General features: G+C 40.3%; 1 protein-coding gene across 3 annotated transcripts in view; it reads right to left on the minus strand.

Annotated features, from left to right (window-relative positions):
* Positions 1 to 6,212: 6,212 nt before the first annotated feature.
* Positions 6,213 to 17,970, minus strand: part of LOC139468511 (neuronal acetylcholine receptor subunit alpha-10-like) — a 36,782-nt gene continuing 25,024 nt past the window's right edge. For 2 of the 3 annotated variants that reach the window (XM_071250506.1, XM_071250507.1), the window contains exons 5-8: positions 17,048 to 17,502; positions 12,244 to 12,330; positions 10,805 to 10,920; positions 6,213 to 10,273 (exon numbers count right to left, since the gene is read on the minus strand). In XM_071250506.1, coding sequence (XP_071106607.1) covers positions 9,785 to 10,273; positions 10,805 to 10,920; positions 12,244 to 12,330; positions 17,048 to 17,502 — 1,147 coding nt within the window. In that variant the 3' untranslated portion in view covers positions 6,213 to 9,784. The remainder of the gene's footprint in view (positions 10,274 to 10,804; positions 10,921 to 12,243; positions 12,331 to 17,047; positions 17,503 to 17,970) is intronic. The other variant, XM_071250508.1, reaches the window with a different exon arrangement.

Raw genomic sequence — 17,970 nt, forward strand, 5'->3', positions numbered from 1 at the left:
TTCCATCTCCTTACTTCTGTGACGTATGTACTACATCAACCTCCATATAGCACCTCCTTACATCTGAGGCGTATGTACTACATTAACCTCCATATCGCACCTTCTTGCATCAGTGACGTATGTAATACATGAACAACCATATTCATTCTCCTTACATATGTGACGTATGTACTACATTAATCTCCATACTCCTCCTCTTCATATGTGACGTGTGTACTACATCAACCTCCATATCGCACCTCCTTACATATGTGACGTATGTACTACCTTAACCTCCTAATCGCACCTCCTTACATCTGTGACGTATGTACTACCTTAATCTCCTAATCGCACCTCCTTACATCTGTGACGTATGTAAACATTAACCTACATATTCCATCTCATCACATCTGTGACGTATGTACTACATTAACCTCCATATTCACTTGCCTTACATTTGTGACGTATGTACTACATTAATCTCCATATTCCATCCCCCTTTATCCGTGACGTATGTACTACATTAACCTCCATATTCATTCTCCTTACATCTGTAACATGTGTACGACACTAACCTCCATATTCATTCTCCTTCCATGTGTGATGTATGTACTACATTATTCTCTATATCCCCTCTGCATACACATGAGAGGTATGTACTACTTTAACATCCATATTCAAACTCCTTACATCTGTGACATGTGTACTACATTAACCTCCATATTCCATCTCCTTACATCTGTCACGTATGTACTACATTAACCTCCATATTCATTCTCCTTACATCTGTGACGTATGTACTACGTTATCCTCTATATTCATTCTCCTTACATCTGTGACGTATGTACTACATCAACCTCCATATCGCACCTCCTCACATATGTGACGTATGTACTACATTAACCTCCACATTTATTCTCCTTACATCTGTGACGTATGTAATGCATTAACCTCCATATTCCACATCCTTACATCTGTGACGTATGTACTACATTAACTACCACATCTTCCCTACATCTGTGACGTTTGCACTACATTAGCCTACATATTCCATCTCCATATATCTGTGACGTATGTACTACATTAGCCTACATATTCCATCTCCCTACATCTATGACCTATGTACTACATGTATCTGCAGGGCACCTCTTCCCTTGACCAGTGAGTTGTTTGCGATATCAACTTCATGAGCTTCCTCGGCCTTTAAACTTTATTGGTGGTATATTATTTCTACTTTGCTGTGAGGTCAGGGTCACATGTTGATTTCTCGGAAGCTGATCTACGATAATTATTACATATTATATATCATCACGTACACTGTGAGTGAGTGAGTTGAGTTTTACTTTTTTTACTATTTCAGTATTATCACGAGCGCCAGCTAGTGTGGAATCATAATCAAGACGATTTAAACCCAAGACAGCTACAACTCACCGATGCAAATCTGCAATTAGACGACTTGGCAAGCCATGTATCTAATCCTTTTTCTGGGATACTGTTCTCCTCTCTTGATAAGTGTCACAGTATACATTTCTACTTCTTTCCACATGTCATGACAGGATACAGATTACAGTAAACTACGGTTATAACGAACACGCTTATAACGAACTGACGGATATAACTTTTTAGTCCCGACTATTTGCTGTAGTTATGCTGTATATATGCTTATAACGAACTACGGTTATAACGAACTAAAACTAGTAGTCCCTTTGAGTTCGTTATAACCGTAGTTTACTGTAATGTGAACTATACCCTCAGTTTTCACTGCTGCTAACAGATTTATAACAGTCTGATAACCTTAAGCGGACACGCTGCCAGAATCCAGTGACCGTAGCTTCGAATTCCGTTTTGTCCTGATTATGTTTCTAGGTTTGCCAGCCCCATAACCCTGATCGTGGGTTTCACTAAAGCAGTAAGCGTCTAGGACATGTATCACTCCGGTGCTTTCCTCCCACAACAGGCCGTGGTATAACTGAAATACTGTTCAAAGCGGTGTTAAACAGATACAGCATTCTAACACGATTGTTTCAACTTATTTCTAATATCAAACTACTTTAATTTCAAAAGCTTCCAATGTAATGTATGAAACATACCTTGACTTTATGGTTTGAATTAAGCTGATCAATGCATAACAGTTAACATTCTTAAATAGAAAGTGACAAACACCAGTTCTATAATCAAAAGAAATCTCCACTAAAACTTCATTGTATGATTCCGACGATAACAGAATCATGTGTTAATCACTGTCACACAGTGATGATGCCAGGTGTTCGCGAAAGGGTAAGTATATCCTGCCACACCCGGCACTCGTCACAAACACATGCAAAGGCTAGTCAAATATTCACCTGACCAAACACAGGAACTGGTACAAGTCAAAATAGGGATTCATCAGATATCAAGTTTTGAGCAAGAAAAGGGCGTGTATATAACATATATTGGCTGCTGGATTGACATCCCAAACACTCGGCATTCTTATTCGGTTTGCAGAATGTGTCCTATACATAGTCTACCTGATTCTGGTTATCGGGGCGGTCAGTACTGGTCCAAACTATGTCCTGTATCTATACAAAGCGGAATCTTTGACCATTGCAAAGATGCACAACCAGTAACAATATCAACACCAAGAGGACTGTGTCAGCCCCAAAATGATGCTATATTAGGAGGCCTTACGTTGCTCTGGTGGAACCCAGTGAATGGTATTGACTTGCTGGAAAGTCAGTCCCCTTTAGTTGAATCTAATGTTCCAGATCCCTCTTTTGATAGGAAAGCACATGTAATTGGCATTAGTGTCAAACCTAATATGTGTCAGAATATCCCCTCTCGGAGGTCTGGCCAACACATAAACACCTTGAGCAATATCATATTGACACTTCGGCTCTGCTTGAGACTCGGGTTTTCCAACACACGCTCGATCATGTGGAAGCACCGTGCTGAACTATTGTCATCGGTAAGACTGATGGGGTGAGCGGCTTTACACTTTCCACAGGACAAGAGACTCTTCTAAAATAGGTCAAACATCCCTAATCTGTATCATTTAAATTACTTTTTATCATCATTTTTTTTTCAGTTGAACAATTAGCTGCTTTTACATGTGTTTGTGACGGGTGACACCAGTGGGGCAGGATACGCTCACCTATTCGCGAACACCTGGTATCATCACTCTTGGACAGTGATTCATAAACTCATGCTTATGATATTGTCGGAATAGTACCATGGGTTGAGCTTTCAGTTGAGATTTCTTATGATTATGGAAATTAATTTTGTCACTTTTTATTTAAGAATTTACTTTTTGGCCTAAACTATAAAGTCAAGGAATGTTTCTTTCATTAAAACACACACTCTTTGAAATGAAAGTCGTTTTATTAAAGAAATGCTTTGAAAACAATCTTGTCACATGTTGGTGAACTGTACCTGCTTACTTTGACTCCCAAACGTGTTGATCTACTGTACATGTTTACTTTCACTATCTAACATGTCAGTATACCGTTTCTGTCTACGTTCCCTCTGTAACATGTTGGTATGCTGTAACTGTTCACGTTTACTCTGTAACGTGTTGGTATACTGTAACTGTCTACGTTCCCTCTGTAACATGTTGGTATACTGTAACTGTCCACGTTTACTCTGTAACGTGTTGGTCAACTGTTTCTGACTACGTTCCCCCTGTAACGTGTTGGTATACTGTAACTGTCCACGTTTACTCTGTAACGTGTTGGTCAGCTGTATCTGTCTACGTTCCCTCTGTAACGTGTTGGGATACTGTAACTGTCCACGTTTACTCTGTAACGTGTTGGTCAACTGTATCTGTCTACGTTCCCTCTGTAACGTGTTGGTATACTGTAACTGTCCACGTTTACTCTGTAACGTGTTGGTCAACTGTATCTGTCTACGTTCCCTCTGTAACGTGTTGGTATACTGTAACTGTCCACGTTTACTCAGTCACGTGTTGGTCAACTGTTTCTGTCTACGTTCCCTCTGTAACGTGTTGGTATACTGTAACTGTCCACGTTTACTCTGTCACGTGTTGGTCAACTGTTTCTGTCTACGTTCCCTCTGTAACGTGTTGGTATACTGTAACTGTCCACGTTTACTCTGTAACGTGTTGGTCAACTGTTTCTGTCTACGTTCCCTCTGTAACGTGTTGGTATACTGTAACTGTTCACGTTCACTCTGTGACGTCTTGATAAAATGTTATTGTCTACGTTTTCCCTGTAACGTGTTGGTATACTGCATATGTCGTCACTCACTCTATGACGTGTTGGTATAATGTAACTATCTACGTTCACCCTGTAACGCGTTGATATGCTGTATCTGTCTAATTTCGCATTTACCGGGCCTTAATGCACCCTGTCTACTATTCTTCTGTGCTGTGTTTGCCTGTATTGACATTCTGCATCTAAATCTCTTCAGCGTGTCGACTGCCATTATCTGTCATGTAGTTTACGACATAGCGGTAGTATCCTGACGTAACTGCTGATAACACCAGATTGGTGTTTAATACCGCACTCATATATCCAAGGTATATGACGGCAGCCTGTAAATAATCGAATCTGAATCCAGTGAATTATATTGTGAGCAATGGTCCACACCGTCTGGGGGGTACGCTGACAAGCCTTCAACCAAGCCACCGAGCCTGACCAACATATTCCCGTATGACGACTAGCATAGATTACTGGGGACCAAGTCTAACCCACGGATTATACCTGTAGCACACTACAGAGGAAGGACAAATACATGGAGTAGATCTAGCACCATTTAATAACTGTTTTGCAAGTATGATACATAATCAGCAATAATGTGATCTTTGGCAAGTGTTGGTGGTAAAGTGCTCCGAGTGACATGCATTCAGACATGGGCTTTGGGACAAGGTAAATCAAGACACATAGTCGAGTAGGACAGGGTGTGTTGTGACACAAGACAGTCAAGGACAGGGTGTCTTCAGTTAAATGATAGTATACAGCAAAGTATAGGACATGGCGTTTTGAGGCACATGGTAGTATTAGGCAGGATGTCTTGCAATGGTGATGACAGGGTGACTTGTGACATATGACAGCATACAATAGTGTCTGCCATAAGGATGGTGTAGGAAAGGGCGCATTGTCCGGATAATAGTGTACGACAGGGTGCTTTGTGTAAAATAGGTTGTCTTGAGACTAAATATTGCATAAATATTGTGGTGTTCGGCAGTTCAGCACAGGGTGTCTTGGGTTTTACATTGCACACGGCGCATTGTGTTGTGACATATGGTAGTAGAGTACAGGTTGTCTGGCGTCCAAATTATATCATACGACAGGGTGTCATGGGTCAGGATATGGTGTCTTGGTAAATGTCAGATATACTACGGAGTTTTACGTGATACAGATTTGTTGATGGGGGTACTATGTGTTGGAGTACTATGTGTATTAATAGTTGAAATATCCACGGGCTAACATATCTCGTCGTCGCGGTATTGTGTTTAATCTTTCACTTGGTAACGTGTATAGTGTGATATATGTGATATTGTACCGTGTGTGATGTGCAACATTGTTTTGAACGTGTGCATTGTGTGCTGTTGAATTGTGTGGGATGTGGGATATTGTTCTGTGTGGGGTGTGGGATATTGTACTGTATGGGGGGGGGGGGGGGGGTGATATTGTATTGTGTGTGATGTGTGATATTGCATAGTGTGGGATGTGTGATATCTATATGTGTGGGGTGTGTGATATTGTATGGTGTGTGTGTGTGTGTGTGGGGGGGGGGGGGGGGGTGATATTGTACTGTATGGGATTGGTGATATTGTACTGTATGGGATGTGTGATATTGTACTGTGGAGAATGTGTGATATTGTACTGTGCGGGATGTGTGGTATTGTATTGCGTGGGATGTGTGGCATTGTATTGTGTGGGATGTGGGATATCGTAACGTGTGGGATGTGTGATATCGTAATGTGTGGAATGTGTGATAGTGGATTGTGTGATATGCGTGATATTGTATTGCGATATTATGCTGAAAAGGACGGATAATGAAGATTTGTATAACATGGTAACGAAGGACGGGTGTGATATGAACCCGCAGATGACGGACAAAGTTACGTGTGATATGAACCCACATCAGTCGGGTAAAGCAATGTGTGATATGAACCCGCAGATGTCGGGTAAAGCAACGTGTGAAATAAACCCCCAGATGTCGGTTTAAGCAATGTGTGATATGAACCCGCCGATGTCGGGTAAAGCAATGTGTGATATAAACCCACAGATGTCGGGTAAAGCAATGTGTGATATGAACCCGCAGATGTCGGGTAAAGCAATGTGTGATATGAACCCGTAGATGTCGGGTAAAGCGATGTGTCATATGAACCCGCAGATAATGGGTAAAGTAATGTGTGACACGAACCCGTAGATGTCGGGTAAAGCAATGTGGGATATGCACCTGCAGATGTCGGGTAAAGTAATGTGTGATATGCACCCGCAGATGTCGAGTAAAGTAATGTGTGATCTGAACCCGGAGATGTCGGATAAAGCAATGTGTGATATGAACCCCGCAGATGTCGGGTAAATTGATGTTTGATTTGAACCGCAGATGTTTGGAAACGTGATGTGTAATTGTAACCCTCAGTTGTCAGGTAAAGTAATGTATGAAATGAACCAACACATGTCGGTCAGAGTGATGTGTGATATAAACCCGCAGATGTTGGACTAAGTGATGTGTGACATGAACCCGCTGATGTGTCATAGATACCGCAGATGTCGGAAAGAGTGAGGTGTGATAAAGATTCACAGATGTCGGACAGAGTGATGTGTGATAAGGGATTCACAGATGTCGGACAGAGTGATGTGTGATAAGGGATTCACAGATGTCGGACAGAGTGATGTGTGATGAGGACCCAAAGAGGTCGGACAGAGATATGTGTGATAAGGACCCTAACGTCGCTAAGAGTGATGTAAGATATGGCAACGGATAAGAACGACCGCATCATAAAGTTGTTACGGAGAAAGACTGACCGGGCTGACTGGGTGGTGTGGGTGCGTGGAGAGGGGGTGGGTGGGCGTTGTGGGTGCGAGGAGAAGGGGTGGGTGGAGGTGGTGTGGGTGGGCGTTGAGGCACACTGGCAGCTAAGCATGACAGACTGCAATACGGTATGCTCGGCAAATGAATAACTAAAACATCGGAACTTATCGGAAAGAAATCTAGGAATGTTGAAGCACATGGTTAACTGTTCTAGCGGAAACAAAGAATTTCGCGCTGTATATCTCAATTGCTTGTCTTCAAGGAATAAAGCGTACATACATGTACAGACATTTAACGTAGAATGTTGAATAACTGAATAGTGGCTTAGAGAGAGGTTATACCATCAATATACACAGTTCCATAATAAGAACACGGCCTCGTTGTAGATATGGAATCGCAACTGAACTGTGTTTACACATCAGAACCATCTGCTGACCGGTCCCGTCTCCTTGAACAAATATCAGGGTGACAGTTCTCTGTCCGAAGATTGTCCGAAAACTGTCCGAAGATTGTCCTAAGACTGTCCGAAGAATGTACACGGCTTAGATGTGTCCAGTATGTCTGACTTGTGATCTAGAGCTGACCAGTTCATATGCACAGAGCCCCAAGATCTGCAATTGTCAAGTTTACAGAGTGTTTGTCTTATTGTTCTAGAGCTGACCAATTACTGTGTGTAGGGCCTTGTTATATTCATATCCTCAGGGGCAAAGTGCCCTGGGTCCATGTAAGTTATATAGGTGCTTAAATGATAAACTGATTATTAATGTTCTATGAACACAAAATACCGTATACTACATCAAAGTGCCATTTTATTTCCATCCCCCGTGTAATATATGATGTCAAGGCCAACGTGAGATGGCCTCTCCCCATGAAATACACATATCAGTGTCAAGCGATAACACATCTACATCCTTGTATAAACACTTACATCAATGTCAGGCGATAATACATCTACAGCGTTGTATCAACGCTAACATCAGAATTGATATTGTACCCATTGAAATCATTACCCTCGGACTGCTTCTATCACCATAAACCTCGGTAATCTGGACCCTGTCGATACCAAAACCCCACACCCCGGATGGTAACTACTTGGTGCGCTTACATGTATACACTGATTGCCATGTTTCGGACAAACTCGAACAATTGTTTAACATGACGACTCCCTGAGAATGCTACTGTCCAGATTAAGGGCGTTTCACATTAAGCTATAAAGTGTTATAATGTGAGATTTATCTACATCACCCACTAAGTTATAAGTAATATGTTAGAGGGTCCGAAGAAAGAATTAGTAAACGTAATGTTCTTTATTTAGTTGCTAGAATATGTAAAAGACTCCACGGAAAAGTTATGGCACACAATCAATTTGATGACAAGAATATGGCTAACTAAAATGGAAAAACGTCATTTGTGAAAAAATGTTATCCTAATTCACTTATAAAAAGTTGATCAGTAGAAGTAGCAGGCCCAGTTTTATACCCGGTCTTGCGACAATCTAACGACTACGCTACTTTGATGAGATTAGAAAAGGGAAGGACCCATATCCCTTCCCAACCCTTTCAGCTTCTGTTCTGGATAATGCACATTGGTTACGGTAGATACTGTAGGGTGTCCATCAGTTATCAAAAAGCCTGTATTGTATAGGTGCCGAGGTCTATAACTCTATCTGCCTGTGCCTGTCGCATGTAGTTTGGATGTACAGACAACAGTACATTGTTCGTAGATGTGGGTGTGTCCATATGTCTGTGCCTGTGATGTTGGCTTGTGTAGATCACAACGCAGCGTATCGGGGATATAGGTAAGTCAATCTTCCTGTGTCTGGGTTTGTGCTTTTGTCCGAGAGCTTGTAGAGATCACAACACACGTTTTGAGAATATTGCTTCGTCCATCGTCCTGTGCCTGTGAGTGTGGTGTTGTCGTAGAGCTTGTAGTGATCACAACACACGTTTTGAGAATATTGCTTCGTCCATCGTCCTGTGCCTGTGAGTGTGGTGTTGTCGTAGAGCTTGTAGTGATCACAACACAACATAGAAGGGACATTGATTCGTCCATCTTCCTGTGCCTGGGTCTGTGCGTTTGGTGTTGTCATAGAACTTGTGGAGATCGCAACACAACATAGAAGGGATATTTATTCGTCCATGTTCCTGTTCCTGGGCGTGTGGTGTTGTCATATAGCTTGTCGAGATCACAACATAACGTATCGGAGATATTGGTTCGTCCATCTTCCTGTGCCTGTGCGCGTGCCTGGCCGTGTGGTGTTGTCATATAGGTTGTATAGTTACCAGCTATGTCACATATGCAGTTGTGTCCATCTGTCTGTGCCCGTGGTTATCTTGGATCATGCTTAAATAGAACCTTAGGATCGAATCAAGTGACTTTGTCCTTCCAGTTGCCTGACGTTAAGACTGACACAATGGTAGGCACATCTTGGATACCTATTTATGAATTCTTCAAAACCAATGTTCTTGTGCACCATTTTTAAATACATGTCTCTCTATACATTGTGGATCAACGTATCACCTTACCTTAAAATGTCAACTTTTATCACCTCATTCTCAAGCGTTTGCTTGTTTAAAGACAATACATAACGAACGCACTGGTTTATATAAAGATGTTTCAATGATGCATGAGTTATTTTTATGCATAAACGATCTTTTACATAATGATACCGCTACATAAATATATATGCATATCTAACTAATGTCATTATGTTTGGAAGAGTTCGTAAACATCATGTTATCCACCTTAACATTTTAGACAAAACCATGAAGCAATTTGGCATCTGGTGGAAATGTTTTCAGAAAGAATTCAGAGACAACGTTTCTCATGTATGTGGCAAAGCCTCTGCCAGTTTCGTGTTCGTGTACTGGCCACTGAAGGTGATGATTGGAATGATGACAGCAAGTGATGCAACGATAATACCAAAGTATATAACAAAGAAGATTCTGTCCAGAATGAGGGCAATAGCCTTCCATTCTTTCACGAGGCGCTCCCGCTTGTCCTTGTCGGAAAGGCGCTGCTTGTGACCCTGTATGAAGTCGCGCAAGTCCGATAATTTTGTGTCAATGGCGACCAAGAGTCCCGTTGATTGACGTAACGTGTTGTCCACGGGTGGCCCCGGGGGCGGAGCTAGATTGGAGTCTTTCTGCAGGTGCACGAGAACCTCCGTCGACGCCATTGGATCATCGCTCCACTTGTTGTCAATTTCTCCCAGCTTGTCTTTCACGATTGTCGCTGGTTTGGAGGAATCCGGTTTGAAGGGCCGCACTAGATCGTTCATCAGGAGGACCTTTGCACACACGTCAAACAATACCTACAACATAGGGAAGTGGTTATTACCCACAAAACATATACCATATCGACTTTCGCATTAGAATAGTGCAACATGATATGTGATTCAAAAGGATAAGATAACACGTGTTGAAAAATTGGACATGTGGTATATTGATAGGGCACGATACTATGTACTATCCAGTGTAAGAAATAGATCACATGTAGTGAACACGTACAGTCAACTAGTATGAGGTGCACATATATAAACAAATGGCAAGTAGACTTATGCAGTCAGATGGCATGTGGATTGGTCACACAGTCAGGTATAATGGGGTATACTTATATAGTCAAAGTTCATGTGGATTAGTGAGTCAGATGGCGTAAATTTCAATTCTATTTTACATCGGCAATATTTCAGCCATATAGCGAAATAGTCAGATGGCATGTGGTCTATTGACATAGTCAGATGGCATGTGGTGTACTTATACAGTCCGATGGCATGTGATATACTTCTATTCAGATGGCATGAGGTATACTTATACAGTGAGGTGGTATGTGGATTACGACTTACAGATTTTGCAGGGGCGGGAAGGTTAGCACGCTGACCATATGCTGCAAGGTTGACCACCAGAACGTTGAGGAAGGAGGACATAGTGATGATCACCATGTTGAGGCAGTAGTAGATACCTACAACGACACATACATGATCACATATTGTGAAATATTGTCACAACCCTCTGAAGGGAAATGGTACGGAATTCCTTGACACATTCTAGGAGAAATATTACAGTTCTCCAATAAAATCTTCTTAAAAAGGCATACACACATTTTCACTTCCTCAATGCATATGCCGGAAAAATTATAAGTTTTATGAAAATGATTTACAATAACATATTCATAACATCTATAGTAAGTATTTTGCAGTAATTCGTAAAAGTAATATATGTCATGCACATTACCAACCATGCACCTTGCACTATTTTAAATAAATAGAGGTTATCACGCGAGTGTGTTTGGGGATGGTTTAGGAATAAACATTGTATTTAGCGAGCATTGGCGAGCTAAATACATAGTGTTTATTCCTAATACAGGATATTTACCATCCCCAAACACACAAGCGTGATAACCTCTTTATCATATATTGTCATTATTTAATTTTGTGCTTCAAAATCGCTTTCCCTCTCTCACATACATTATCGAAACATTGCGAGTTTTCCTGGAATGCGCGCATTAATATTTATTACGTCACAGGGTAAGTGGTGTGTCAGTCGGACAGGGACAGTAGCCAATATAGTTCGAACTGAAATCTGTTTCTTATACAGTGGCGAAGCAACATATACGCAAAACAACAATAGTTGTTAATTGCCTTTCGCGGCAATCCATCGGTCTGTCCGCTTGAGTAACTGCCCTTTGTCAAAGGGAAGCTACTCTAACCCTAGTCTATGAGACATCACGGCCACGGTCAGACGTCGTTGACAGTCGGTCTGTCCAGTCATAACGATAAGAAGTGTAGTCAGATGTTCACACAGCGACAAAGGGAAACAAGGTAACAATTCAAACATATTTCGGCCAAATCCAACTATTTTAATTTGTGGAGAAGGTTTCAAGCCACAGAGGTCTACAAGCACAGATATATGGCTACTGATCCCGCTTGGCTAGGCCTCGTGCCCTCGCAAAATTGTTTCGAAATTGATATCTCTAAAGTTGCCCAAACTTATAAAATGCCTTAGCTACGTCACAGTTAGACACTGATTTTCAGTATATCAGACTGTTCTTTTTTATAATGATAGCAATTATCCCTGTAGTTTATCCAGATTCCCGATGGTTAATTCTGACTCGATCTCCGAATCAAGAGGGCGACGCCATGTTTGTTTATAAACAGTGAAAGAAGTCCCTACTTGACCTTTGATATTTGCATCTCTATCCGCATATGACCCCAACGGATATCGTTTTTATCCGTTGGCTTTATCCTGCCGAGAAACCTACCCATTATATGATAAAAAACATTACCTAGTACCGGCATTTTCGTTGTACCGGGTGGCAAATTTTTCTCCAAAAGTTTCAGCAGGATGAAAAAGGCTATGAAGATGGTAAGACCTGCATAGAAAAGGAATATAAACTGTTGCACACTGAACACAGTAGAAAGAATGCTTTGTAGCTCACCTGACTAAATCTATAATTGTAAACTGAAGTAAGCATTCTGGGGAAACACTAACCGGTCCAGCGCATGCTATATCTGTTGAAATACTAGCTTCACACCAATTAGGTTTCCTATCAACTTTTTTTATATGCAAACAAACATTAAGAATCCAGTGGTCTCATAATTTACGGACTAACTTTGATCTGTTTGACAAATTACTTCATATCAGGATAAATGGACGTTGTTTGCGTTTGGGTGCATCTATGATCGAATTTGTTCATAGCCGAAGGTCTTAGTGAACCAAAACCACTGCATATAATATTACAGGAATGTTTATAATTAGTTCCATAGATATGTATCAATAAAGATTCATTATTCGACTAATACTTTACCGACCTTCGTCATGTAGAACCTTGCCAGTAGTGCAACGTATAATTCGTATAAGTCAACACTAATATTTGAAATACTCGTACACATTATATATATTAGATATATCATTTCGTGATGTAAACGCACTTCTTGTGATCTTGTTAACATGGAATTTCTGTTGTTATGCCTTCTTCGAAAATAAAGCACTAATTCTCCTAATCTGGATAACCTTGAAACATTGAGTCCATTTATGATCATGAGCACCCACAACATGTTTCAACCAAATTCATTACACGGTTCGAGAGAAGACGTCGATAATGGTGTTTTCCCAATATCGGTTACAACGATTGAAGTTGAATGACGAAGCTGGTGCCTTAGCTATGCCTGAACTACTTATGGTAAGTTATCATTCACACACTGTTTTTAGATGTATGGGCAGTGATGGAGAAGAGCCTCAAACATTACTAAATTTATTGGTTATTTTTATCTTAACGAAGGGCGATCGTGGCGGCCATATCTGATGACGGATAGTACACGTGTTCCCAAACGGAAGAAAGACCATAGGTTCAACATCCCTGCACAGTTTCCGCTCTGCTGCTGGAGCAGTGCCGGGGATGAAGGTGATGACATCTAATTTGGCTTCCTCGGTGTTTAATTTGGATTACGAAAGGGCGCAAAAATCACAATCAGAAGTGTGGCCAAGAACTGTATCGTCTCTTTAAAGATTCAGACTATTGCTGCACTGTTTTGGGGAGAAGTTCAATTTATGAAATCGAGTATAACTGATGTTGTGCAAACGAGATCCAGCTTATCAGAATCAAAATGCAAAATGATAGAAACTTCCGTCATACATTGCTTCACGTTCATAGGTGAAGAAGAGGGTCAAAGAAAAATGTACACAAATGTGAAGGGACATAAGCTCACGTTGCCTTCGCGCAAGGTGAGCTGATAAAAACTGATATGTCGAAATGTCTGGGGGAACTTCTAAAAGAAATGGCGGCAAGTTATCTGTTAGAGACAGCATCAAATACAAAAATCCTGACAGGCAGAAACATATGTACACATCACTCACGGGCAGGCGCATAAATACAAATCCCTTGAACATAGAATGTTACATACATATCATTTCAGAGTGACTGAAGCATATACACTCCCCGTTAGATACAGAAGCATATGCAGACAGAAGTAGATATGCACATTACTCAGACGAAGCATGTATAGGCATCATGCAGACCAAGGTACATGTACACATCAGTCATATATATATTCAGAATTCAGAAAATTCAGACAGAAGTATTGATATCCACATCATTCAGACAGGTATACACCATTCAGACAGAAGTGTATATATATACGGATTCTTCTCCTACATGTCTTTCCATGTGACTTCTCCCTGAAGATATAGGTGAAACATGCAGACGAACAATCCTTGTCGTGTAATTATTTTGTGAATTTCTTTACACATCATGTACATCATTCAGACAGAAGTATATGTACATACTTTTCAGACAGAACTATATCATAATTTATACACACACCATTCATCATCCAGACAGAAGTATATCTTCACATCATTCAGACAGAAGTATATTTTCACATCATTCAGACAGAAGTATAGAAACACATCATTCAGACAGAAGTATATATCGACATCATTCAGACAGAAATATATTTTCACATCATTCAGACAGAAGTATATACACACATCATTCAGACAGAAGTATATACAAACACCATTCAGACAGAAGTATATATACACATCATTCAGACAGAAGAATATACACACATCATTCAGACAGAAGTCTATATATACACATCATTCAGACAGAAGTATATACAAAAACATCATTCAGACAGAAGTATATATAGAGTTAGTGGGTGAGTATGGTTTTACGCCGCTTTTAGCAATATTCCACCAATATCACGGCGGGGGACACCAGAAATGGGCTTCACACATTGCACCCATGTCGGGAATCGAACGCTTTAACCACTAGGCTACCCTACCGCCCCATGTATACATGTATATAGACATCTTTCGGACAAAAATAATTATACACCCCATTCTGACGGAAATATATATACACACCATTCAGACAGACGTTTATATACACACCATTCAGAAAGACGTATATATACACACACCATTCAGTCCGAAGTGTGTATGTTTATATACATCATTAATGGACAGAAGCATATTTACACATCCCACTGAGTAGAAAACATAATAATATTAACACATTATTTAGATTGGTGTTCACATCTGTCTGAGACAGAAGGAAGTCTAGACACAGTTTCAGGACATAAACAGGTTTCCCTTATGGGCAGAACGGCTATACAGATCATCATTCAAAACTTCAAACTTAAAGAAAGTGATAATGCTTGTGTTTTTCTGTTGCTGTTTTGATGACGTCATGGTTATCTGCCTGTTCTACGGGTATTTCATTTGTTCAAACATACACATGCTGCTACTTGGGCGTATGCGTCACAGATGATATTTCTCCTCGAGCGAGAAGAAACAGCTCGAGAATACAAAGTTATTTCCAAATATTTTGCAAGGGCGTCCTTAAAAAGGCAATATTAAACAAAGAACATTATACAGCAACAGGTAAACCCCTTCCAACACCTCATAACGGGCAAGCATTTGTTCCCTATAGCCGATTTCCTTCTGTTCCATCCCTTCGTATATGAAGCTGCATATCCCCTAATTAAATGGTACATTATACATTCCATAAAAAACACATAACACATGGCCTCGTAGACGTTATCGATGGCAAAATAACACGACACTACATTCATTTGCGAAAGTGAATTTTCATGTTTACATCTCTTTCAAGTTAATGTTTATTGAGAGGCTTCGTCAGGGAAAACCAGTTTAATCATCACAGAAGACATCAATAAAGAAACTTTGCTACACTGATCTGTATTTTTCATGACACAGTGCGCTGTTTATCGACCTCATCAAATATGTCATTTTCTCTTCAGTTCAGTTACAGATCCACATGGTGATAACTATTACCATGTCAGAATTAACAAGGATTTTCTTTTATATTAGTTATTCTCACTTTCGATTTCCGTTCCAAAACATTAATGCTAAGATATATTTATATGCTATTTATGCACTTACAAAGGAACGATGTAGCGATGCGAGTTCACCGTGAATCTGAATTCAAGAAGCACATGGCCTCCTTAGCTTTGCTGAACTTGCCAACATTATGACTATGTATGTAATGATAATCGGTTATGATGAAAAGGAGAATATAGTGTCTAAGAATAAAAAAGGCATTCGCATTAAAGTAATGTGTTTTATATTTCATTGTTGTTTCGTGCCAATATTCGCATCCACCACCTCGGTTTGGATGCCTGTACAGCGAGATTCTCGTGAACATGGGGTGGTAGTTAAATTTGTAGATTAGTTGCATTTATCAAAAATGTCTAAAGTGTCAAATGATATTAGGCTCGTAATATACCCAGGTGTATTAGATGAATTATTCCATTGACTGCAGACATGCATGTGGTCAAAATACTACCATCAATCAAACGTGACAGTGAGTGAAAGGGTATGTGATATACATTTACATTAATCGAAATATGATAGAATATTGGACAATGTTGTATTTGAAGTATCACTATCATGCACGTGTGAAGGAAGGCAACGATTACTCTCTACATCTGGTGCAGGAAGATGCATGTTGAAAAAAAAGAGACGCACATACCGAATTGTACAGATGCTTCTATACGACAGTAATATAGCTAAATACATATCAAGTGCTACAGTATTGTCCGACAGTACTATCCTTTGTTCTGTTACTTATTTCCCTATTGAGTTAGTGAGTAGGTATGGTTTACCTTGCTTTTAGCAATATTCTAGCAATATCACGGCGGGGGACACCAGAAATGGGCTTCACAAATTGTACCCATGTCGGGAATCGAACCCGGGTCTTCGGCGTGACGAGCGAACGCTTTAACCACTAGGCTACCCGACCGCCCCTTACCTATTGAAACAAATGAACTTTGGATTTCAGTTCACTGTCATTGGTATATCTTGGCAAGTATTGCTATTTTAAAATACCAATAGTATTTTCCACATCCCGAGTACAGGTAGGTTCACATAAACTGTGGAGACACATGACGCCGCCATACTTACAATACATGGGTAAATAACAACAATAAGAAAAAGCATGAAAATATGTTTAACGAATCACACCTATTTGGTTTACGATGTAAGAAGATTATAAAACTGTGGCTAATCGTGCATTTAACGTACGTGAATATAGTAGCATAATAATGTATAAAATATGGCATTACCAAGTTGCATCTTTGCGGGTGATTCCGGGGGAATCCAGAAGAGGATGAGGGTAATGGAGGTGAGAAGGACACACGGCAGAATCAGGATGTAGTTATACAGGGTGGCTCGTCTCTGGAAGATCAAACTGAAGGTCAGGTCCACATAAGGCTCAGGGCAGCAGCTGTAGTACTTGATGTTTTTATTAGCAGGCACATCGATGATCTTCCAGGCGTTACTAGTCACGTACTCAGTGAGATCTATGTAGTCTTTATTGTCATAGAAAACCACATCAATCTTATGTCCATTGTAGGTCCACGACCCAAATTTCAAATGACAAGATTGTACATCGAATGGAAATTTGGTCACGTCAATTTGGCAGGAACTGCGGTACACAGCCTGGGGCATCCACAGTATCTTGCCATCGTGGTGGAACACACACAGGGACTTGCGCTGCTCGTCAAGGCGATGGTCAGCACTGGGAATAGAAACATCAGATGTTACATACTGCACTGAACAGTTTGGACAAAAATGACATTATTTTATCTATTTACTGCAATAATCAAAATGGAACAATTGATATTTTCAGTGTTTGCTACTAGTCAGGTAAAGGTAGTATTAATATGCAGTTTGGATATTCGATAGTTTCGAAAACTGGTTACTCTATCGGCTGGAAACGAGATGTAGGTCGGATCTCCATACATATGTATAAATCTGCCAACATGTATCAGTGCTAATAATGTCAGTGTCAGCACAAACCTTCCAAACGCCTATGGAGCCAGAGATTTTGTAGCTCACTTTACACGACCTATATTGTTATTTTTCAGATGCCTGCTTCTGCGAATACAGCGTGACTGTTATACATCATATACATTAATTATGCTGAGATAACTTAAGCATTCTGAGTAATGTAGTCACATTAAAAATAACTCAATTGCCTTTCAGA

The sequence above is a fragment of the Haliotis cracherodii genome, unplaced genomic scaffold (assembly GCF_022045235.1).
Source record: "Haliotis cracherodii isolate W230 unplaced genomic scaffold, xgHalCrac1.p SCAF_2, whole genome shotgun sequence".
NCBI lineage: Eukaryota > Metazoa > Mollusca > Gastropoda > Lepetellida > Haliotidae > Haliotis > Haliotis cracherodii.